The sequence below is a fragment of the Schistocerca cancellata genome, chromosome 5 (assembly GCF_023864275.1).
Source record: "Schistocerca cancellata isolate TAMUIC-IGC-003103 chromosome 5, iqSchCanc2.1, whole genome shotgun sequence".
NCBI classification, from domain to species: Eukaryota; Metazoa; Arthropoda; class Insecta; order Orthoptera; family Acrididae; genus Schistocerca; species Schistocerca cancellata.
In genome coordinates, this window is record NC_064630.1 from 59,861,257 (window position 1) to 59,887,225 (window position 25,969).

The 25,969-nt window shown below is 43.7% G+C and overlaps 1 protein-coding gene across 1 annotated transcript in view; it reads right to left on the reverse strand.

Annotated features, from left to right (window-relative positions):
• The window catches only part of LOC126188364 (puratrophin-1-like), a 1,249,514-nt gene that overhangs the window by 668,849 nt on the left and 554,696 nt on the right, over window positions 1–25,969 (reverse strand). The window contains exon 5 of the mRNA XM_049929962.1: window positions 12,121–12,222. Coding sequence (XP_049785919.1) covers window positions 12,121–12,222 — 102 coding nt within the window. The remainder of the gene's footprint in view (window positions 1–12,120; window positions 12,223–25,969) is intronic.

The window sequence follows — 25,969 nt, forward strand, 5'->3', positions numbered from 1 at the left end:
CTTGCAATGTTAAAATAACGCTTATAAATTACATCTTTCCTCACAAAGTATTTGAGGTAGGAAGTTGAACTTTTTACAGATTATTTATTGGAATATGGGCTACAACTTAACACAGGGATTTTACAAAATTTTAGTTCGGTTATTAAAGATCATTTTTTTCAATTGTAATGAAAATTCACAACATTTTTTTGCAATTTTTTATTTAGATATTCAAAAATATACAGTTTTTTGGAAAAAGGCTGTGTTAAATTATGCAGAAGGTACTGTGTAACATTTACTGAAAATTTGAAACAAATATGTTTGGAAGATCCTTAGAAAACATGTAATTAGTATGAGAAAATAACAGTTTTGGGAATCGAGCGACAAAGATTGGATTAACTTTTTAGTGCATTCCAGGTCCATAGGATGGATTATCTTCATCCTCTGCAAACTCCTCCTCCAGCTTCCTCTTGTTCCTCCTCCTGTTTACTCTTGCTTGTATTTCTAGACTCTTTACAGCCCTGTCTGCAGCCCGAAGGCGTTCCTTGTCTAAAGCAAGCATCGCTCGTACCATGTTAGAACCTATCTTCATTCCCATATTTCTAAATACCTTGCACCTTAGAATGTTGCCATAATTGAAAGTCGCAACAGCATCATACACACCAAAGTGAAGTGTTTCTATTCCAACAAATACAGTCTTGGGGAATTAATTAAGAATATTTTCGAGATAACGACAGAGTAAATAAACATGAAACAATCGACAATCACACCAGCGATATATATTGACCATCACAGGTTAGCCACAACACATACTTTATCTCACATCACTAAAATGTACCTGATGAACACGGACGTTAATAATAACACCATTTGACAGCAGTTTAACAGCGCCACAGGGGGTCACGCCCATGTAGAACACATTTAAAAAAAAGTTAAAAATAGTTGTAGTCTTCGGAATTGAATAAATTATATATCTATTAAAAGGTAATAGCCTGCAGATTCAGAAAACGCAAAAAAGTAAAAATTGAACTTTTCATGATTTTGAGCCTTCCCGGAGCCCCTTAACAGTCTTTTCACCACACAGCCTCCTCTTTTATTTGCAAAGCTCCTTCACTAGTGTTCTTTGTACTCTACTGTCTATTGTTCTTTCTTACATCTTCTGAAGTCGACAGCTTTTTCCGTCGTTGTTGGCGGGGGTTGATGCTGGAAAGAAGCTTGGTTCCACTCTCACCCTTCACGATTTTTCGGCTTTTATGACCCCGCATGGTACAGAGTACTAAACAGATTAAACTATAGTAACATTCAAAACATCACAAATACACGCCGGCCTGGGTGGCCGAGAGGTTCCTGGCGCTACAGTCTGGAACCGTGCGACCGCTACGGTCGCAGGTTCGAATCCTGCCTCGGGCACGGATGTGTGTGCTGTCCTTAGGTTAGTTAGGTTCAAGTAGTTGTAAGTTCTAGGGGACTGATGACCTCAGAAGTTAAGTCCCATGGTGGTCAGAGCCATTTGAACAATTTAAACAATTACGCGTTTTTTAGTCATAAAAATTATTTTAATAATTTTATACTGTTTCCGTTGAGGTGTCGTACGTGTGATACATCACAATTGGTTCAAATAGCTCTAAGCACTATGCGACTTGACACCTGAGGTCATCATTCCCCTAGATTTAGAACTACTTAAGCCTAACTAACCTAAGGACATCATACACGTCCATGCCCGAGGCAGTATTCGAACCTGCGACCGTAGCAGCAGAGCGGTTCCGGACTTAAGCGCCTAGAACCGCACGGCTACAATGGCCGGCAACATCATAATTAACAGAGAGGTGAAAATATATGATAACAAAAGGAAAAATATTCCAGTAAAAGTAGGTACGAAAAACAGCGGCCGGCAACATCATAATTAACAGAGAAAATTGATACAGGTGAAAATATATGATAACAAAAGGAAATATATTCCAGTAAAAGTAGGTACGAAAAACAGCCACATGCTGGATAATCCGTCTGTGTAGTTACGAGCCGAGACTTACTACGAAATATTGTCCTACTTAGTATAAATGTTTAAAATGTTAACTTCGCGATTAAGTCCCCGTCTAAGAGTGATCAAATTTTAATCATGGACGAATGTTGGGGAATATAGTAGATGCACGACGGCGAACATTTAGCTGCCAATATAATACGACATCTAACTTACCGATATAGGTCCAACACGGCCTGCCTTCGGCCTTAAAAATCACCTGACAGCTATCCTCTGGGTTTATCTGCTTGGAGTCACTCGTAAGAGATGTGCACATATCCATCGCTGATAATGTCGAAGAACTGAGTTCCACGATTTTGTCGTACTTTACGAGACGATCCGCAGGTGTTTCAGAGAATTCACAACTCACTTCAAAGACGAGTGCAGTATTACATCCAAATTTGAGGACAACAGAGAAACGCCTTGTTGAGCAGGAACGTGTGTTCTTCATTTGCCAAATGTAACGTTCTGTAGTAGTAGTAGTAGTAGTAGTAGTAGTGTGGGTGTACCAATCTCAGGATGTTGTTGTTGTTGTGGTCTTCAGTCGGAAGAATGGTTTGATGCCGCTCTCCAGCTACTCTATCCTCTGCCAGACTCTTTATTTCCAAATCACTACCTCAACCCACACCCCTTTGAACTTGCTAACGGTACTCGTCTCTTTGTCTCCCTCTGGAATTTTCACCGCTCCCCCCTCCCACCCCACCCCTCCACACACACACACACACACACACACACACACACACACACACACACACAAACGTCCAGTACTACACTGGCAATACCTTAGTGAATCAGAATGTTTCCTATCAACTCATCCTTTCTTTTAGTCAAGTTATTCCACAAATTTCTTTTCCCCATAATTCTATTCAGTTCCTCCTCATCTTCCGTATTCTTCTGTGACACCATTTTTCGAAAGCTTCTACTGTCTTCTTGTCTGAATTGCTTATTATCCACGTTTCTCTATCATAAAAGGCTACAATCCTGACCAATTGCTTCAGAAAAGAGTTCCCAACACTTAAATTTACATTCGTTCTCAACAAATTTCTGTTCTTCAGAAACGCTTTTCTTGCCACTGCCAGTCTACATTTTACATCCTGTGTACTACTAGTTTTAGTGTCTCGTTTCCCAGTCTAATTCTCTCAGCATCGCCTCATTCAATTCGAATACAATCCCTATTACCCTTGTTTGGCTTTTGTTAATGCTCATCTTCTATGCTACTTTCAAGACACCGTCCATTCGTTTGAACAGAGCTTCCAAACCCCTTCCTCTGTATGACAGAATTACAATGTCATCGCCAAACTGCAACGTTCTTATTTCTTCTCCCTGAACTTTAATTCGCTTCCCAAATTTATCGTTCCTTTCCTTTACAACTTGCTCAATGTACAGATTGAATAACATTTGGGCATTTGGGATAAGCTACAACCGTATTTCATTCCCTTCTCAACAGCTGCTTTCTTTTTAGGCCCTCCGTTTTTTTTTCTGCCATCTGGTTGCTGTATAAGTTGTAAATAACCTTTCGGTCCCTGTTTTTCACCGCTACTACAGTCAGAAATTTAAAGAGTGTTTTCCAGTCAACAGTGTCCAAAGCTTTCTCGAAATCTACAAACGCTATAAATGCAGATTTGCCTTTCCTTGACCTGTCTTCTAAGGTAAGTCATGGGGTCAGTGTTTCCTCGCTTGTTTCCCCATTTCTACAGGTACGAGAATGCTGTAAACGTTCTGTAGTAGTATTGTATTTCTTGTTCGGGTAGGTCATGGGTGAAATTTCAGATCATTTAGATAAGGACGTAATTCAGCCTTTTACGTTTCAGGTACATGTGAACCAACCAGAACAATACTTCATTCTGACATCAGTGGCGACTCGTAAACACACATTCACAGTTATCTGGGTAACTGCTCATTTACGGAATCACGTATAATGGAATGACTTCGCTTGCATTATCTTGTACGTTCACAAGTGTCAGTTCTCGCTACTAACTGTGCTATTTCGTATGAGAGCGAGCGCACACACACTGCAGATTTGTACTTCAGTCTGGCGATTCGACCCGTTGTGTTGACATTCAGGAGCAGCATTTTTTTTATTTTTTTTTTTTATGGTAAGTTCCTATGGGGCCAAACTGGTGAGGTCATCGGTCCCTAGGCTTACACGCTATTTAGTCTAACTTGAAGTAACATACGCTAAGGACAACACACACACTCGCGCCCGGTGGAGGACTCGAACCTCCGACGGGGGTAGCCACGCGAACCGTGTCAGGTCCCGGTGGAGATTCGAGTCCTCCCTGGCGTATCGGTGTGTGTGTTTGTCCTTATGATAATTTAGGTTAAGTAGTGTGTAAGCTTAGGGACTGATGACCTTAGCAGTTAAGTCCCATAAGATTTCACATACATTTGAACCTTTTTGGAACCGTGGCAAGGCGCCTTAGACCGCGCGGCTACCCTTGCGGCATGAACAACATTCGAGGGATGGCGTTTTTCAAAAGAACAACGCTCGCTCACATACTGCTGTTGTCAACCAGCATCCTCTACAGAGTGTCGACGTGTCGCCTTGGCCTGCTCGATCACAAGGTCTGTCTCCAATCGGGCACACATGGGACATAGTCGGACGACAACTGGAGCGTCATCTACAACCAGCATTAACCGTCTCTGTACTGACCTATCAGACGCAACAGGTATGGAACTCCATCCCACAAACTGACATCAGGCACCTATACTAAACATGTACGTTTGCGTGCCTGCATTCAACATTCTGGCTGTTACACTGGTTATTGATATACCAGTATATCACATTTGCAAGAGATTACCTCGCACTTGAATTAACCTGTGATCTTGCAATGTTGATCACTTAAATATGTTATCTAGAGAAATGTATTCCCTGAATTTCACTACCACATATTAATTGTTTTTTGGTGTTTTTTCCGTCAGTGAACGTTTCAAGTATCTGTGAATTATTGAACCACTGAAAAATGTTAAAAATCCAGAATGAGATTTTCACTCTGCGGCGGAGTGTGCGCTTGTAACCTCCCCCTTACTAATCGACCTATTCTGCTTGCGATATAAAATATGACCGTGGATCGCGTGTATACCTAATGGAATTTTTCTAATTGGATAAGGCTATCTTTCCCGAAGAAGTAATACCGATAAGTAGGGGGAAAGTGTACAACCAATCTTTCTGATAGAAAAGTCTACGAAAAATAAAAAAATAATTAAACCGAACAGCGCTACAATTTGGAGAAATGAAAGTTATTTTGTGTAGTCACTGACGAACAACACTGGACAGAAAAGGGGTACCACTGATTATGAATCCAAAAGTTACACTAATGAACGAAAAGGAAATAATTACGGTCGCCAGCCCACTAGGGCGATTTACATCCAAAATCCTGTACAAGATGATGGGAAAGAGAAACATTTATTATTAAACACTGACGTGGCAACTGAAGGTTGTCAAGTTTTTTTACACTGATTTTAAGTGCGTATCTAGTGATAAAGAAAACTGAGAAGTCACTTTTACATTAAGTTTGTCATTAAATTTTGAATAAGGCGATCGAGAAGGATGATTTGAAAATATCCACTTAAACTGTATGTTAGTAATGAACTTCGTTACGTGAACAACGACTTTCAGAGACCTCAACATAACGTCATCAAAGAGATTTAGAGAAAGGCAAGCACTTTTTACTTTGCAGTTACTTAATTTTCAAATTGGATTTAATATTATTGTCTCAACAACTCAGCCTTTTTTACTGACTTGAACGGATTTAAATACTAGAATACGTACCAAACCAAACAGCCATGTGATTCAAGCTATATGTAAAATAAATAAAACTTCCGCACTCTTAATTTGTGCATTTTCTTCAGATTTGGAGTTTTTCCAGTGATAGATTCTCAAACTTCGGTTAGCATATAAGGGAAAAGAAAAGGAACAAGGACCCTGCTTGGTAACAATATCTGGGGGCAATGAGGACACAATCGCCCTGACTTTAACTGATTATTATTTAAATAAATCTTATCAATCAAATCACATTCAGTTGTGCTGCTGGGTTAGCCGTTAATAATTTCTACCAATGAACAGTCTTACTTCAGTGCTGTGCTTGCGACGAAACTCGGAGCCGACGACGAATCTGTGTAGCGGGAACTGCTGCTGTTGTTGAAGACGGTAGCATCTTGTGGGGCCACGGCTAGTTACAGGAACGGGCAATAGTAATTAATACAGCTTCTTCCGCCCTTCCACCGTCCTTCCTCTTCCTTCTAGTCATCTGGCCGGCGCGCGTACATTGTTGTTGTTGTGGTCTTCAGTCCTGAGACTGGTTTGATGCAGCTCTCCATGCTACTCTATCCTGTGCAAGCTTCTTCATCTCCCAGTATCTACTGCAACCTACATCCTTCAGAATCTGCTTAGTGTATTCATCTCTTGGTCTCTCCCCACGATTTTTACCCTCCACGCTGCCCTCCAATACTAAACTGGTGATCCCTTGATGCCTCAGAACATGTCCTACCAACCGATCCCTTCTTCTGGTCAAGTTGTGCCACAAACTTCTCTTCTCCCCAATCCTATTCAATACTTCCTCATTAGTTATGTGATCTACCCATCTAATCTTCAGCATTCTTCTGAAGCACCACATTTCGAAAGCTTCTATTCTCTTCTTGTCCGAACTATTTACCGTCCATGTTTCACTTCCAGACATGGCTACACTCCATACAAATACTTTCAGAAATGACTTTCTGACACTTAAATCTATACTCGAAGTTAACAAATTTCTCTTCTTCAGAAACGCTTTCCTTGCCATTGCCAGTCTACATATTATATCCTCTCTACTTCGACCATCATCAGTTATTTTGCTCCCCAAATAGCAAAACTCCTTTACTACTTTAAGTGTCTCATTTCCTAATCTAATTCCCTCAGCATCACCCGACTTAATTCCACTACATTCCATTATCCTCGTTTTGCTCTTGTTGATGTTCATCTTATACCCTCCCTTCAAGATACCATTCATTCCATTCAACTGCTCTTCCAAGTCCTTTGCTGTCTCTGACAGAATTACAATGTCATCGGCAAACCTCAAAGTTTTTATTTCTTCTCCATGGATTATAATACCTACTCCGAAATTTTCTTTTGTTTCCTTTACTGCTTGCTCAATATACAGATTGAATAACATCGGGGAGAGGCAACAACCCTGTCTTACTCCCTTCCCCACCGCTGCTTCCCTTTCATGTCCCACGACTCTTATAACAGCCATCTGGTTTCTGTACAAATTGTAAATAGCCTACATGATGGCGCCGAAATGGTACTCTCTACTGCGAGACCGTTAACACCACACTTGCGCACACTACGAGCGCTGGAACACGTCTCCCGCTCTCTCTGCGCGCTCTGCGTAACAACTCCCTACCCAAAGATTTTACAACGCACAGGCACTGTTATTATCGTTGCTGGTCGATGCAAATAACAATTCCTTTGGCTTTTTCCCAGAGCTTATAAGCTTCACAGTAAAACACAGATAAATACAATGAAACGTCAACAGACTTCTACCTAAAAGTACACATACAGTGAAGCAATGTCCTTAGTTATTAAAGGAAAGCATTTAAATTACAAATACAGGTCTATTACAAATGATTGAAGCGATTTCATAAATTCACTGTAGCTCCATTCATTGACATATGGTCACGACACACTACAGATACGTAGAAAAACTCATAAAGTTTTGTTCGGCTGAAGCCGCACTTCAGGTTTCTACCGCCAGAGAGCTCGAGAGCGCAGTGAGACAAAATGGCGACAGGAGCCGAGAAAGCGTATGTCGTGCTTGAAATGCACTCACATCAATCAGTCATAACAGTGCAACGACACTTCAGGACGAAGTTCAACAAAGATCCACCAACTGCTAACTCCATTCGGCGATGGTATGCGCAGTTTAAAGCTTCTGGATGCCTCTGTAAGGCGAAATCAACGGGTCGGCCTGCAGTGGGCGAAGAAACGGTTGAACGCGTGCGGGCAAGTTTCACGCGTAGCCCGCGGAAGTCGACGAATAAGGCAAGCAGGGAGCTAAACATACCACAGCCGACGGTTTGGAAAATCTTACGGAAAAGGCTAAAGCAGAAGCCTTACCGTTTACAGTTGCTACAAGCCCTGACACCCGATGACAAAGTCAAACGTTTTGAATTTTCGGTGCGGTTGCAACAGCTCATGGAAGAGGATGCGTTCAGTGCGAAACTTGTTTTCAGTGATGAAGCAACATTTTTTGTTAATGGTGAAGTGAACAGACACAATGTGCGAATCTGGGCGGTAGACAATCCTCACGCATTCGTGCAGCAAATTCGCAATTCACCAAAAGTTAACGTGTTTTGTGCAATCTCACGGTTTAAAGTTTACGGCCCCTTTTTCTTCTGCAAAAAAAAACGTTACAGGACACGTGTATCTGGCCACGCTGGAAAATTGCCTCATGCCGCAACTGGAGACCGACAGCGCCGACTTCATCTTTCAACAGGATGGTGCTCCACCGCACTTCCATCATGATGTTCGGCATTTCTTAAACAGGAGATTGGAAAACCGATGGATCGGTCGTGGTGGAGGTCATGATCAGCAATTCACGTCATGGCCTCCACGCTCTCCCGACTTAAGCCCATGCGATTTCTTTCTGTGGGGTTATGTGAAAGATTCAGTGTTTCAACCACCTCAACCAAGAAACGTGCCAGAACTGCGAGCTCGCATCAACGATGCTTTCGAACTCATTGATGGGGACATGCTGCGCCGAGTGTGGGAGGAACTTGATTATCGGCTTGATGTCTGCTGAATCACTAAAGGGGCACATATCGAACATTTGTGAATGCGTAAAAAAACTTTTTGAGTTTTTGTATGTGTGTGCAAAGTATTGTGAAAATATCTCAAATAATAAAGTTATTGTAGAGCTGTGAAATCGCTTCAATCATTTGGAATAACCCTGTATTTACATACAATTAAAAAAAATTTATACTTCGTTAGCAGGTGCCATCCAGCCCGCATTTTCGGTGTTACACGCTGATATGCAACTTCCTGGCAGATTAAAACTGTGTGCTGCACTGAGAGTCGAGTTCGAGTCTCGGTCCGGCACACAGTTTCAATCTGCCAGGAAGTTTCAATGTTAAAATTGCGTAGCAAAATAAATTCATCCTTTGCGGTAGAAATGACAGAAAAACGAATCTCTTCCGCCTACGAGGAACTGCCGTAAGAGACGACCGTGTCAAAGTTTTTACGAGCCGTGCCAGGCGTCGGTCTGCACGGCGGCCGCACAAAGGAGCAGACGTTTCTCCCAGGCGCCCCGCAGTCGATGGCGGGCAGGCGCAGACAATGGAGACATGCAGGCGAGAGGGGCGGCCGTACCGCCCGTCCACGGTTCATACTCTGGTGCGGGCGTCACGCGAGCCCGCCATTAGGGCTTGTGTCCCGCGCGGCGCCACCGGGTACCACCTCCCGTGTTACACGAGGACCCCCTCCCCCATCCCAGGCAAATCTACTCACACGTTTTCGTACGCGACGTTTGCAAGCGCGTCTGGTTCAAGCCGTTGCCGTTTCACTTTGCTGTAAGGAAGTCTCTACGAAGAGCGAAGGAAGATTAGTGTTTAGTAGCCCTTCGTCGAAGAGGTCACAACAACGGAACACAAGTTCAGATTAGGTAGGGGAGAAGGTGCGGTACAGTGGCCGGCAAGGCAAAAGTGGCCACTGCGTACTTTCATCCCTGAACAGAACTGCCGCAGTCGAGAAGTCATCCATCTAGTTCTGACATGCAGCTTCATTGTCAGCCAGTTTGAAAGAGCAAGCTTGTTCGGTTATCCTTCCGTAAAAACTGTTCCAATTTTCAGTCGTCTGATGTAAGATACACTACTGGCCATTAAAATTGCTACACCACGAAGATGACGTGTTACAGACGCGAAATTTAACCGACAGGAAGAAGATGCTGTGATATGCAAATGATTAGCTTTTCAGAGCATTCACACAAGGTTGGCGCCGGTGGCGACACATACAACGCGCTGACATGAGGAGAGTTTCCAACCGATTTCTCATACACAAACAGCAGTAGACCGGCGTCGCCTGGTGAAACGTTGTTCTGATGACTCGTGTAAGGAGGAGAAATGCGTACCATCACGTTTCCGACTTTGATAAAGGTCGGATTGTAGCCTATCGCGATTGCGGTTTATCGTTTCGCGACATTGCTGCTCGCGTTTGTCGAGATCCAGCGACTGTCAGCAGAAAATGGAATCGATGGGTTCAGGAGGGTAATACGGAACGTCGTGCTGGATCCCAACGGCCTTTTATCACTAGCAGTCGAGATGACAGGCATCTTATCCGCATGGCTGTTACGGATCGTGCAGCCACGTCTCGATCCTCCAGTCAACAGATGGGGACGTTTCCAAGACAACAACCAACTGCACGAACAGTTCGACGACGTTTGCAGCAGCATGGAGACCATGGCTGCGGTTACCCTTGACGCTGCATCACAGACAGGAGCGCCTGCGATGGTGTACTCAACGACGAACCTGGGTGCACGAATGGAGAACGCCACTTTTTCGGATGAATCCAGGTTCTGTTTACAGCATCATGATGGTCGCATCCGTGTTTGGCAATATCGCGGTGAACGCACATTGCAAGCGTGTATTCGTCATCGCCATACTGGCGTATCACCCGGCGTGATGGTATGGGGTGGCATTGGTTACACGTCTCTGTCACCTCTTGTTCGCATTGACGACACTTTGAACAGTGGACGTTACATTTCAGATGTGTTACGACCCGTGGCTTTACCCTTCATTCGATCCCTGCGAAACCCTACATTTCGGCAGGATAATGGACGACCACATTCTCCAGATTTCTCACGAATTGAAAACGTGTGGTCAATGGTGGCCGAGCAACTGGCTCGTAACAATACGCCAGTCACTGCTCTTGACGAACTGTCGTATCATGTTGAACATGCACGTACCTGTACACGCCATCCAAGCTCTGTTTGACTCAATGCCCAGGCGTATCAAGGCCGTTATTACGGCCAGAGGTGGTTGTTTTTGGTACTGATTTCTCAGGATCTCTGCACCCAGATTGCGTGAAAATGTAATCACATGTCAGTTCTAGTATAATATAGTTGTCCAATGAATACGTGTTTATAATCTGCATTTCTTCTTGGTGTAGCAATTTTAATGGCCAGTAGCGTATTTACAATGCTGTTAAAACGGTGCAGGTTAGACCAAGAAGAGCAAAGCATTTGCTGTTAAAGGAAAAGGCCAAGCCGGTGGCGTTACTTCAGTCGAAAGATGGTTGCTGTTCACTTTCAGAGTATGTATATCCGCGGTGACCACTCTACAATTTCACTCCTCGAAAAACGTTCCACTGGCCGCTGTTCCGACGCGGTGCAAGTCGACAGAGCAGCAGTAGTGTTTGCACAGACACAGCTTCATTTTCTGTTACGCAACAACAGGCTGTCGACTTTTGGTCATTTCAAGGATAACTCCCGCCAACTGCGAAATCAATAGTAGAACTTCTAGGAATTTTAGTGATCTTTCAAAATTTCCATTTTACTCGTACTCGTATTTTCTATGTAATACAAATTTTATTTTCCATCATTTAGACAGAGAAGTTCAAACAGAAGACTAACAGGCATATTCTGATGCACAGGCGCAGTGGTTAGCACACTGGCCTCGCATTCGGGAGGACGACGGTTCAATCCCGTCTCCGGCCGTCCTGATTTAGGTTTTCCGTGATTTCCCTAAATCGTTTCAGGCAAATGCCGGGATGGTTCCTTTGAAAGGGCACGGCCGATTTACTTCCCAATCCTTCCCTAACCCGAGCTTGCGGTCCGTCTCTAATGACCTCGTTGTCGACGGAACGTTGAACACTACCCACCACCACCACCTGATGCACAGATGTTGTTCGAATTGGAACTCCTCTACGGTATTTAGGACTCACATCATGCATCAGACGAAAGGAAAAGCATTACCACACCGGAAACACTTGATATTTGACTTAATATTTCATAAAGAATTACTGAACCTATTAAAGAGTGCCGGTAAATTGAACAAACAGCGGTGAAAACAGCCCAGTCATTCTGTTCATAAGCACTCACCAGTGCCAAGGTAATGACAACAAAGGACGTAGTCTCCAGTTTGCGGCAGCTCACCTGGTAGAGTGATTCCCGCCATCAGGAGGCGGTCGGGCACTTCCGTAATGCTTCTCGGTGTGGCCACCAGGGGGCAACACTCTTCGTCTGTGCTGGTAGAACCTGCCAACACACAAGTTAAATCATGAGCTTCGAACAAAGTATTTCCGTGACATTACAAATAATGAACAGAGAAATGAACAGTTTTCCCATAAAATTTTGTTTTTGTAAGTAAGGTAAACATCGGTTTACATTCGTTAAGTAAGAATAATATAAAGATATCCAAGTTTCGATATTTTCGCGGTAATATTTTGGTTTCAAGCAATGTAGGCAAAAAGGAATATTATCTGATATGGATTCGTAGTGGTCCTAGTAGATTTTGCCCATTCACTCATTACTCGCGCCAGACTAGGCTGACGAGTCCCGTAAGAGTTCGGGCAAAACGTGCGCATTCGCACAGGAGGTCAATGGCCGGATAACCTTTAACTGTATGAAGTAGTATCTGTTCCCGAAAGAACAGATACCATTGATGACCGTGCAGCTTATCTAGAATGAAATAATAATTAAATCGAAAGCTTTAGCTGCCGACAGGTGTTGCTGATATGCATCAATGGGGACAGCTGAAATGTGTGCCCCGACCGGGACTCGAAACCGGAATCTCCTTCTTACATGTAATGAGTGGATCGGCAGATATCTATTAGGAACACTACGAATGTAGGTTGTGGACAGTTGGGAATGTGGGTCTCACAGGACGCCTGCGAAGGATAAGTCCCTGCAGTCGCTCTATCCTCTGTGCCTGCGGTGGCTTAGATGGATAGAGCGTCTGCCATGTCAGCAGGAGATCCCGGGTTCGGGTCCCGGTCAGGACACACATTTTCAGTTGTCCCCACTGGTGTAAATCAACAAGATCTGTCAGCAGCTAAGGGTTTCGATTTAAAACCCACTGACATGTGATCAGGCTTCAATGAAACTTTTAAGGATGGAAAATTAAGAAAACTGTGTTTGTTAAGGCAGAATTCTTTTTCAAAACATATTTAGACCAATGTAATTATAATCACTGAATGCGTAACTGGTACAGCGACTGTCTATAAATCCAGAAAATTTTATAAAGTATTGTAGTTAATAAGTGTAATTAATATAAAACGCATATTCAAGCTGGATAGCACAGTAAGTCCGCCCCATATACTCGTAAATGAACTTTCCAGTGCGCGTCTACATAAACTGCCTACCCAACATGAACCTGACTATAGCTCAGCATGTCCGTCCCGATAGCTGAGTGGTCAGCGTGACGGATTGCCGTCCTACGGGCCCGGTTTCCATTCCCGGCGGGTGCGGCGATTTCCTCTGCTCAGGGACTGGATGTTGTGTTGTCTTCATTATCATTTCATCCCCATACGGCGCGCAGGTCACTTAATGTGGCGTCGAATGTAATAAGACCTGCCCCGTAAGGAGCCAAACGCTCATTTCCATTTCCACTGCTCAGCATAACGCCTAAAAGTTTTTAAGTACAGCTTGGATTCGTCATGCATATACTACGCAACTAATCCACATTAGGTTTAAAGACTACTTGTTGTAAGTTCATAGCGATATTTTCTTTGCTCAAACACTAGTTTCCCAGCGGCGAAATGCTGAAAGACGTTTAGGGGTAGTAAAAAAAAGAAAAATGAAAGGATAGGTCCAACAGGTGCTGCGACAGCTGCTATCAGCTGTGTGTGAACGAAGTGCTTGGATCGCCGACCCTAACAGCCGAGGGTGGTCCGGCGGCCCGCATCCCGTCTCCCGTTACGGGTGTTCCGTTTCTCTGGGACCCGCACAGTGGCGGCGCCCTGAACGACAGAAACGGGAGAGCGTCGCGCATACAGCGAGCGCTTCCTGAAACTCGGAGGTACCGGATGCACACAGCGAGGGCTTGCCGAAACCCAGTAGTTCCAACTCAGGCGCACTGCATGCGCGACAGCTTGTGCACCGTACGAAAGACTCTAACAGCATTGCTGGTTCTAAGGACAATTCAAAAAACTTTGTGAGTGCACAAGTGGTGGTTATGGACTTCCTATCTTCTCTGCAAGACTCTTCGATGGTGATTGTGCACCTGCACAGTCGCAGCAGATGGCTGCTGGCCATCTCTACAAGGACTACAGTGGGTCTACACCTTTCCTGACTCACCAATACCATTATCTCTACAAGGACTACAGTGGGTCTGCACCTCTGGTGGCCCACCAATACCATACTCTCTACCAAGACTACAGTGGGTCTGCTCTGTGATGACCTACCTACCAATATTCTTCAGAACTTCGAATGACTCTGCTGTGGGTTTGCTCCATTGTGGCCCATTACCTGTCAGCATGTCAAGAGTCAGCACTGTCTTTCTGTTGGAAGGACAACACTACTTCTTCAAGAATGCGTGGAAATCCACTACTGCCGTGTGCATTGTCTTTTACTGCTCAGACTTTGATAAAAGAAACGGCAGTTTTACTGTGATGAATGATCAGGACTGTCTTTATGGACTGTGAGAAAATTTTAGCTTTTGACCACCATTGTATTAATAAGTGTGTGCATTTGATTTCTTTGTTATTGTAATTATGAAAAATTTTTTCAAATCTGTATTGGCCACTGCCCAAAAAAATTTGTAAAATTTTTTGTGGGCACCATGGGGGCTATGTAAGTAGGCTGTTTATGTTTTCTTATCGGCAACGTTACGTAGCGCTCGGTATGACAATCACTGGCTGTGCTGTGTGCAGTCTGTGGCTAGTTTGCATTGTTGTCTGCCATTGTAGTGTTGGGCAGCGGCAGCTGGATGTGAACAGCGCGTAGCGTTGCACAGTTGGAGGTGAGCCGCCAGCAGTGGTGGATGTGGGGAGAGAGATGGCGGAGTTTTGTAATTTGTCATGAACAGCTATATATATATATATATATATATATATATATATATATATATTATGACTATTAAGGTAAATATATTGTTTGTTCTTTATTAATATCTTTCATTTGCTAACTATCCCTATCAGTAGTTAGTGCCTTCAGTAGTTTGAATCTTTTATTTAGCTGGCAATAGTGGCGCTCGTTGTATTGCAGTAGTTCGAGTAATGAAGATTTTTGTGAGGTAAGTTATTTGTGAAAGGTATAGTTTAATGTTAGTCAGGGCCATTCTTTTGTAGGGATTTTTGAAAGTCAGATTGCGTTGCGCTAAATAATATTGTGTGTCAGGTTAAGCACAGTCGTGTATAAATTGTTCTAAGGGGACGTTTCATCTTGCGTGTAGCTCCGAAGCACGGAAAAGCCTTTACAACAAAATACGCTGTAAGAGCGACACTTTGTAGGCGGCATGCAATAAGTGTCAAATTGGTGTGTTTGAAAATGCAGTCGATTGGCATTCCAGCGCAACGCCACAGCATAGGTATAGGCAGTGCCGCCAAGATTCTGTACATTGGGAAAGATCACACAGTTCTCACATTGAGAAAACACGTCTGAATGATGGCTGCTCGTGTAAGGAGGAGGAATGACTACAGCATCTGTCGGCAGGGTCGTGCCCTAAGGAGAAGGTGTTCATCGTGCCAGGACCCCTTGGCTGTCATACGAACGCAAATATGGAATCGAGGGTTCAGAAGGACCATACTCTCGCCGTCCCGTATTCAATGGCTTGCGCAGCTAGCGCCCTTGAGGACAGACATGTCAACGGTGTGCTTCCGGAAGCTCAGCGAAGAAAACCTGACGTATCACAACACGTCACTCTACAGCTGGGCCAGCCACTACCTGCCAAACCACGCGCACGCCTGGTGTGCAGGTCGCGTGCAGGCCGACGCTCGGCCTGTCTCGGCTTTGGCTAAAAAAATGGTTCAAATGGCTCTGCGGACTATGGGCCTCAACATCTGAGGTCATCAGTCCCCTCGACTTAGAAGTACTTAAACCTAACTAACCAAAGGACATCACGCACATCCATGCCCGAGGCAGGATTCGAAACTGCGACCGTAGCAGCAGCGCGGTTCCGGACTGAAGCGCCTAGAACCGCTCGACCACAGCGGCCGGCTGTCTCGGCTTTATTCGATCCTTCTCTTACTTCAATAAGTTTTGACAAATACTAAGGTTAAATCGTTGAGAAATGAACCGCGATGTCCCAAACAAGAATTGTCAGAACGATGTGTGCTGGCTTTTCGCGATTCAGTGTAGGCCGGTGGTCACATGTGCATCAATTCAATCGTGTTGATCCCAAATCATACAGGTCCTCGCGCAATTCATAGTTAACAGTGTCGTCCCTATCAAATGGAACAATGGTAACTCATTCAGAGAACACTTGGCACTTGACACAAGAACAGTTTGAAGTTATAATGAAATCCAGACCTTTCGCTGCTTACAGGCGTTGATAAATATCAACGGGGACAGTTGAAAAATGAGTGCCGCGCCGGCCGAAGTGGCCGTGTGGTTAAAGGCGCTGCAGTCTGGAACCGCAAGACCGCTACGGTCGCAGGTTCGAATCTTGCCTCGGGCATGGATGTTTGTGATGTCCTTAGGTTAGTTAGGTTTAACTAGTTCTAAGTTCTATGGGAGTAATGACCTCAGCAGTTGAGTCCCATAGTGCTCAGAGCAATTTGAACCTTTTTTTTTGTGTGACGCGACCGGGACTCTAACCCGGGATCTAGTGCTTACATGACAGACGCTCTATTCGACTGAGCCACCGATGAGACAGACGACAGTGGGACTGCAGGGACTTGTCTCTCGCACGCTCACGGTGAGACCTACACTTTCCAACTTACTGCTCACACACCACATTTGAGGTGCCCTGCCCACTATACCCATTACTCGCGGCAGTCAATCTACAGATTCCCGTAAGAGTTCGGGCAATGTGAGTGCAACCGCACTGAAGAAGATCAATGGCCGGTAAGCCTTATCTATACGAAGATGGTATCTGTTCTTTCGGACAATGATCTTCTTCCCGTTGTTATTTATCAACTTCTGATAGCAGCGAAAGGTCTACATTTCATTATAACTTCATTCTTCAACAGCTGCAACATCACCAGATGCCAGCTTCACAGGAACAATTTATTCTCTTATTTAAACACTTTCGTAATCATTGTAAAGAAAAGGCAATGCTGTTATGAATATTCCATTTTCTGTAGGGAATCAACATTAGTAACAAACAAAATAAGAGCCTTAAAACACCCGTTTTTATATAGGATGATTCTAAAAGGACTTCGAAATTTCACTTAATCGTAGAATTTCATTGAGACAAAGTAAATATGTGATTTAGGTGTCATTTTGTAGCAAAAGATCCATTCACTTTTCGTTGTAGCGCCGAATTCCGCCACTAGATGACAGAAAACTGAAAATAAAAATGGCAGACTTCACAGGACTGTGCTCGTTGCGTGTTTCGGATGGAGGAAACAAAGTCGGCAAGAAGGGTTCAACAATTTCGTACCGAGTACCATAAGGAACGCCCTAGTAGGCCTACTGGTATCAGAGTTTTGTTCAACTAGTTGTAGCATTCGTTACGACAAATCTGCACGTCGCTCTCGAGTTTATGAGGATGTCGTCGAGCGGGTGAGAGAGAGTGTTTTGTTCGAAATCCAAGCAAATCAACGTACCGTGCGTCGAGAGAGCTTGCAGCTCCTCAGTCACCCGTCTGGAGAGTGTTACGAAAAACTTGGCACATGAAGCCATACAGACTTACACTGCAGAAGTGACGCCAGATATGCTCAATAAAGTGTGGCAAGAAACTAACGTCAGATGGGACATTTTCTGTATGACCAAAGTGAAACTGAAAGTGGAAGTCAAGGTGAAAGTGAATGTGGTCGTTGAAACTTGCATATTTTTCTGCAAGTTGACACCTCTACTACCTGTATAAGCCTTTTCAATAAAATTCTGTAAGTAAATAAAGTAGTGAAGTCATTTCAGAATCATCCTGCATGTATATGAAAGATGTCCATAACAAACATACTTTTTATTCTGTGCAGGATTATCCTGAAGTAGTTAAGAGGCGTAATGTACTACGTATATGCCTACACTATTGTTTCTCGTGCTTGCGATCAGCTTTGTCTGTGCTAATAAGCGAAGTGTTCCATTACAAAATTAGTGTGGCCCATCGAGTCCGAAACAACGAGAGAAAGAAGGAACCTTGACATCTGCGACTGTTCTACCATCACGAGAATGAGAATTGACTTTTGTTATGCGCCCACCATACATTCAGTACCGTGTGGTTAGGATACGGGCGCACGTAACGTTAACTAGTGGTTTAAGTCATACCTACAGAACCGGAAGCTAAAAGTTTCCTTATATGGATCAAGTGATTTAAATAAGTTTGCCACTTCATCTAACTGGGATGAAATTACATTAGGTGTTCCACAGGGTTCAATGATGGGTCCCCTTCTGTTCTTGATATATGTGAACGACCTCCCTTCCTATCTGAAAATGGAAGCTGAACTGACACTGTTTGCTGATGATACAAGCATCATTATTAATCTAGTAAAAGAAACTGCAATTGAAAATGATACAAATAATGTCTTTGGATAAGTCATTAATTGGTTTTCTGCAAATGGGCTTGCTCTAAACTTTGAAAAAACACAGTACATCCAACTTCCTGCTGCAAAATCGTACAGTTCCTTCAATAAGTATAACACATCAACAGAAGTCAGTAGACAGGGTAGAGTATACTAAGTTTTTGCGTGTACATATAGATGAGAATATTAATTGGTAAATTCATATTTTGGATCTCCTAAAGCGACTAGGTTCAGCAACTTTTGCGATCAGAATGATTGCCAATTTTGAGGATACAGAAATTAGTAAGCTAACATACTTTGCACACTTTCACACTCTGATAATGTCATACGGACAAACAAAAAGTATTTACTGCTCAAAAGAAAGTGGTTAGAGTAATGTGTAGGGTTCATAGTCGCACATCTTGTAGGCATCTTATTAAAAGATTGGAAATTCTTGCAACAGCCTCACAATACATCTACTCAATAATGAGATTTGTTCTCAAAACATGGACCACTTTAAAAACAACAGTGATATTCATGATTATAATACCAGAAAAAAGAAAGATTTACACTATCCTTTGCTCAACCTATCTTTGGCTCAGAAAGGGGTAAAATATGCTGCTATAAAAATTTTCGACAAATTACCAGATGAAATAAGGTGTCTGACAGACAGCGGTAATAGCTTCAAAAATAAATTGAAATCATATCTCCTTGACAACTCCTTCTATACCATAGATGTATTCTTGAATAGGAATAAATAAATCTATAAATATAGTATATGCATTTTGTGCCATTTAAGGGAATGGGGTAAATAAAAGAAGTATTAACCTTTAACTCTGTATTGTAATATATATATATATATATATATATATATATATATATATATATATATATATATATATATGTGCATTTCTTGTGCACTAGACACGTTCCACATCGTAACGGCAACCGTACCGTGCGATTGATCAATGGAACACGCAACCAACTAACTAACTAACAAACTAGCACAGGTAGGGCCCAGCGGAGTGATAATGTTAGGGAAGATACGCGAGCGCTGAGGTTATTTAGAAAAAATATTCAAAACAGCCGAGGTGAGATTCGACCATTCGAAACTTTTAGAAGCTGCGACATGCCACGCTATGCACAGGCCATGTTCTTAAGAACCAGGATACGAGCACGCACACACGCACACATACACATACACACACACACACGAGCGGCAAGGAGAAAGAAGGCGAAACTCGCAGCAGTGCTGTTAGCCAGAAGAGCTGCCCTTTGTCTCGCGGTACGGGTACCCGCGGGCCAGCTGCGCGAGTCGGAAGGGAGAAGTAGTGCGTCCCCGGGACTCCTTGAGAGCAAACTGCAGTACGGGCTGCGGCCCTTACGTCCATTAGAAGGACCGACTGGCCGCTGCGACAGAACAGATGTGCCGGCACTGTTGGAGCCGCGCTTGCTGAATGGAGGGAGATCTTTGTGCGCAGTGCAGGCTGCCAACGCTGGGGTTCTTAGGCTAATATGAGACAGGCGACGGTGGAGGCGGCGGCGCGCAGATGAAACACCGTATCTAGCGGACGCAGTGGATCATTCAGCCGCTGTCAAAGTATTCACGTCGACTGTCAGTTGTAAGTATTAACAGAGCGTCGTATTGTGGGTCGTCTAGAACGGTCATAAAATGCTCCAGGATCGGGCCTACTTACCATTACCTAACATAGGTACGGCCCAACGCAGCGATAATGTTAGGGAAAATGTGCCAGCACTGAGGTTATTGGATGCGGAACATTCGCTCTGAGCAACTAATAGTATGAAAGGTGCTGGGTGTTCTTGTCGGAACTATCCCAGCATTCGTCTCAAGTAAAGGAAATTAAGGGGAGGTTTACTATCTTTTGGTTACAAAAATCGATTTTTTTTAAAATTGCATTTTTGGATCCTTAAAAGTGTTTAGAATCCACCCCTGAAACGGTTTTTCCGAATACGGAACGGAAGTATTTGCAATTCGCGATTGAACAAAAAAATGCACCTGCCTGAAATCGGCCTTATCCACGCACCATTTTTTTTTCTTTCGGAGGACGAGTTATTCTACCCGTGCCGCGGAGGAAACACACAAAATTCAAATGAAAGTTTGAACGCGTGTGTTTGGAAGTTAGCCCGCAAGCATTTGCATTCTGGTGCGAATACTGTGGAGACCGCGACTTTCCTGGCAGTGAGCAGCTTCAACGAAGGGTATTCAGCAATTCTGAAGACCGTGACAACGATGGACGTCACCCTGGGACTCTATTCGACGCAGTTCGCCAAGAATTCGGACGACCACCGGATTCAAGCGGAAGAAAACCGCTTGTCACCGGCCGTACGAGCGGCTCTGGAGCAGCGGACGATGGCCCAGGTCGAACAAAACGCCCTCTATGAGGAAGAGGAAGGACTAGTTTATGGACCCTAAATAGCAGATTGAACGTAAATTGCATAATATTGCATTTATATGTACTCAAAACCTCAAACGCATTTTTATCGAAATGACTTTTTTTTATCGCGCGGTACGGTAACTTCAAATCTACTGAACCGATTGGCATGATTCTTTGTTTCCTACGAAGCTAACTAAATTGTCTAGCAGTTATATCACTTTTATTCCGATCCGTCAACTATAAATATGTTTACTTGGCCGACGAAGTCGAAAAATTGATGGAAAAACCCATTTTTTTCAAATGGCTGCCATTTTGTGCCAGCGAGCAACTTCAACGAAGGGTTTTCAGCAATTCTTAAGACCATGACAACGATGGACGTCACCCTGGGACTCTATTCGACGCAGTTCGCCAAGCATTCGGACGACCACCGGATTCAAGCAGCCGAAAACCGCTTGTCACCGGCCGTACGAGCGGCTCTGGAGCAGCGGAGGATGGCATAGGTAGAACAAAACGCCCTCTATGGGGAAGAGGAAGGACTAGTTTATGGACCCTAAATAGCAGATTGAACGAAAATTGCATAATATTGCATTTATATGTACTCAAAACCTCAAACGCATTTTTATCGAAATGACTTTTTTTATCGCGCGGTACGGTAGCTTCAAATCTACTGAACCGATTGGCATGATTCTTTGTTTCCTACGAAGCTAACTAAATTGTCTAGGAGTTATATCACTTTTATTCCGATCCGTCAACTATAAATATTTTTACTTGGCCGACGAAGTCGAAAAATTGATGGAAAAAACCCTTTTTTTCAAATGGCTGCCATTTTGTTTCCTACGTTCGAAATAACTTCATCGAGGTACAACTCCTAAAGAATCTTATATACTTCGCTAACGTCAACTCAGTTTTGATTTCAGACCAGCCGGCTGACCTGTGACATACCGCGCGTGGAGGTCTACACCGAAATTTTGTTTTGTTCCGACGGCACTTTTGCCTTTGCTCTTCGGCATTTCCGGTCGAAAAAAATCCAGTTTGTAGAGGAAATATCAATAACCATTTTGACCAAATTTGACATTGATATCTATAACACATTCCGAGAAAAAAAATTCTCAAACAACATGCTTTTTTCGGGCCAAAGATAGTAAACTTCCCCTTAAGAAGGGGCTAGCAAGACGACATCTGAATCCCAGTTCTTCTCTACTGTGAATCGTCCTCTCCCAGTCCCTCGGAGAGTACGAATGTTACATCGGGTTCAGGGCAGTCCACTCTATGATCAATGTAGACTCCTAAGGTACAGCTGATCGCCATCGAATTTGTACGTCTTAGAAACGGCAGACGCATAATATCAAGGCGCTTCGTAGAAAATCCCGGTGCCGGCAAGAAGTTTCCTGAGGTGTCAGTTGCCGCTCCCTTCAGATATCAGCGACGTCAGGTTGTCCAGAAGGTTTTCGGATTCGTGCTGGTGGGACATGATGGCATTTTCATAGGTGCTGCGTTTAGTGCTGTAGGGTGAAAGGCAGAACAAAAAAGGAGATGTTTGCAAGGCGAGCAGCGCAAATAGCTGTGCGAACCGAAACTGTATTGTCAGAAGTACTGCCCTTAGTGTGAAAGGTATATCAGTAAAATGAACGAAATGTTGAGGGTGAGTAGGCGAATTACGAAAAACTGCACGAAAAAATGCAAAAATTTCAATTTCAGTGTGTGTGTGTGTGTGTGTGTGTGTGTGTGTGTGTGTGTGTGACAGAGAGAGAGAGAGAGAGAGCGAGAGAGAGAGAGAGAGAGAGAGAGAGAGAGAGAGAGCGAGAGAGAGAGAGAGAGAGACAGGGGGGGGAGCAGTGTGTGCCGAGTGAGGAGAAGTGTTTCTATGTAATGCAGTATTTATGGAATGGATACGAATGAATAAACTCGCCACCAAATTTAAATTTAAAATTATGTCTGCAGGCAACTTGCTAAGTGGTCTTATGCGTCGATTTTTGTCTTTTCTCTGTAAGCCTGGAGGGCACGAACGGTGTCACCGTTGACTGATTCTAGCAGCATACAAGATGACTTACTCAAAATGTCTACGTGGTGTGATAAATGACAGTTGGCTTGAACGTAGAAAAATGTAAGGTAATATAGACTAGAAGGAAAAACAATCACGTAATGTTCGGATATAGCATTAGTAGTGCACTGCTGCCTGACACAGCCGCGTCAATTAAATATCTGGGAGCGACGTTGCAAGACGATATGAAATGGAACGAGTGTGTGAAGATTGTGATAAGGAGGAGGAATAGTCGACTTCGTTCTATAGGGAGAATTTTAGGAAAGTGTGGTTAATCTATAAAGGGGATCGCGTATAAAACGCTACCGCGACGTATTCATGGCTACTGCTCAAATGCCTGTGATCAGCACCAGGTCGGACTGAAGGAAGACATCGAGGGAATTCAGAAGCGTGCTGCTGGATTTGCCACGTTAGAGCAAGTATTCGGGGGATGCTTAGTGAACTGAAATCGGAATCCTTGAAGACGACATTCTTTCGTGAAAGACACATGTGAAAATTCAGAAAAACTGGCATCTGCAGCTGTCTGCGGAGCGGATGTATTGACGCCAACGTACATTTCGTGTAAGGATCGCGAAGATAAAAGAAATTAGGGCTCGTACGAAGGGATATAGTAGACGATAGCTTTTTCTTCGCTCGATTTGCGAGTAGTGGAAAAGGAAAGGAGTGACTAGTGCTGGTACAAGGCACCCGCTCCCCCCCCCCCCCCCCCCCACCGCCATGCACCATACAGCGGCTTGCGGAGTGTGTATGTAGATGATGATTAATTATGTGAGTTAGAGAGTAAAAACTTGCAAAAATGAGGCCTTTTAAGGTATCATTGAATCTAAATAGCCTAGCATGTTTTGATGAGACAAGAGGGAAGACGCTTACTTTAAAGAAAGTGAAACTTCCTTCTACTACTATTGTATGCAATTTTTAATACTGGTAACGATGTGCCAAAACATCGTATATACCGTCATTTCAGTGAGTTTCAATTTGTTCAAAATTCAGTTTATCGAATCATACAGCTCTTGAAACTTACTATAAAACTCTGGTAGGGTACAAGAGAAATTTATGACAATCTGCATGTCAACGTTTCAACTTGGGCTTGTTAAGGCTAGCTTAGCCAGTGGTAGTTATTTTTACACAAACATATCACGGGTTGGTTGTTCCCGTTACAGTTTGTTTAAAATATAAATAAAAACGCAACTAAACCAGCCAATATATACATATTTTTTTTAAATTTATAATGCGTTTCGGAGGCTTTCCCCCATCATTCGGTGGCAGTTTCGGTGTTTCGATGAGCTGCATTGTTCCTGGCAGCCCAAAAATGTTGAAATACATGCAGTCAAAAAATGGTTCAAACTATTCTAAGCACTATGGGGCTTAACATCTGAGGTCATCAGTCGCCTAGACCTTCTTTTTCTTTTTTTTTTTAAAAAAACTTTATTTGATACAACACAAGATAATGATACAAATGCAAACAATGATAATGATACAATAATTTAAAAAAACAAACACTAATGATCATAGACAATAACCCACCACCTTATCTAATCACTGGGTTCATTTACTATACAATAGCAAAAGCAGCTTATACTTGAATTAGATTACTGGCACAAGCTATGGAAAAGGTTAATCTATGCTATTAACTACACTAAGACTAATCTACTCTGCAGCGTTACAGCTGTGCCAGATGATCTACAGACCTACTTTTTTGTGGCCTCCTCACCGAGATAATCCCAGAGAGCGTGCCTCTGGCACTGGGCTGGCCAATTTACTTAAAGATCGCTGCAGTCCCTACCTGTGTTAGTGTTGTTAGACTTAGAACTACTTAAACCTAACTAACCTAAAGATAGCACACACATGCATGCCCGAGGCAGGATTCGAACCTGCGACCGTAGTAGCAGCGCGGTTCCGGACTGAAGCGCCTAGAACCGCTCGGTCACAGCGGCCGGCTACATGCAGTCCTACATATACGTTGTGCACTATTCTCGAGATCGCTGTATTTGAGTTTAACACATTTAATGTCTACAAACTTCTACCAGGGATGTCACAAGAAACACAGTGTTACTAAGTCATCATCATCATCATCATTTAAGACTGATTATGCCTTTCAGCGTTCAGTCTGGAGCATAGCCCCCCTTATACAGTTCCTCCATGATCCCCTATTCAGTGCTAACATTGGTGCCTCTTCTGATGTTACACCTATTACTTCAAAATCATTCTTAACCGAATCCAGGTACCTTCTCCTCGGTCTGCCCCGACTCCTCCTACCCTCTACTGCTGAATCCATGAGTCTCTTGGGTAACCTTGCTTCTCCCATGCGTGTAACATGACTCCACCATCTAAGCCTGTTCGCCCTGACTGCTACATGTATAAAGCCTGTTCGCCCTGACTGCTGCATCTATAGAGTTCATTCCCAGTTTTTCTTTGATTTCCTCATTATGGACACCCTCCTGCCATTGTTCCCATCTACTAGTACTTGCAATCATCCTAGCTACTTTGATATCCGTAACCTCAACCTTGTTGATAAGGTAACCTGAATCCACCCAGCTTTCGCTCCCATACAACAAAGTTGGTCGTAAGATTGAACGGTGCACAGATAACTTAGTCTTGGTACTGACTTCCTTCTTGCAGAAGAGAGTAGATCGTAGCTGAGCGCTCACTGCATTAGCTTTGCTACACCTCGCTTCCAGTTCTTATTATTAAGTGTCCAAAAAAATTAATTCCACGCACATTGTCTAAGGATTCTGTTCAGCATTAGCAAGAGAACTGCGAAAAGTGTGGTGCACTTCTCCGTAGGTCACGCCACGGCTGCGATCGTGGTGTTGTTTACACGGCTGGCAGCCGGCGGGCTCTTCCCCAGTGTGGACAGATGCCGGCAGCAGGGCAGTGAGTCAGTGGGCTGGAATTGCATTAGCGTGAGCCGACAGCCGAAAACGAGACGGGAGCGACCGCGGCGGGGGTCGGCAGCACAATCCCGG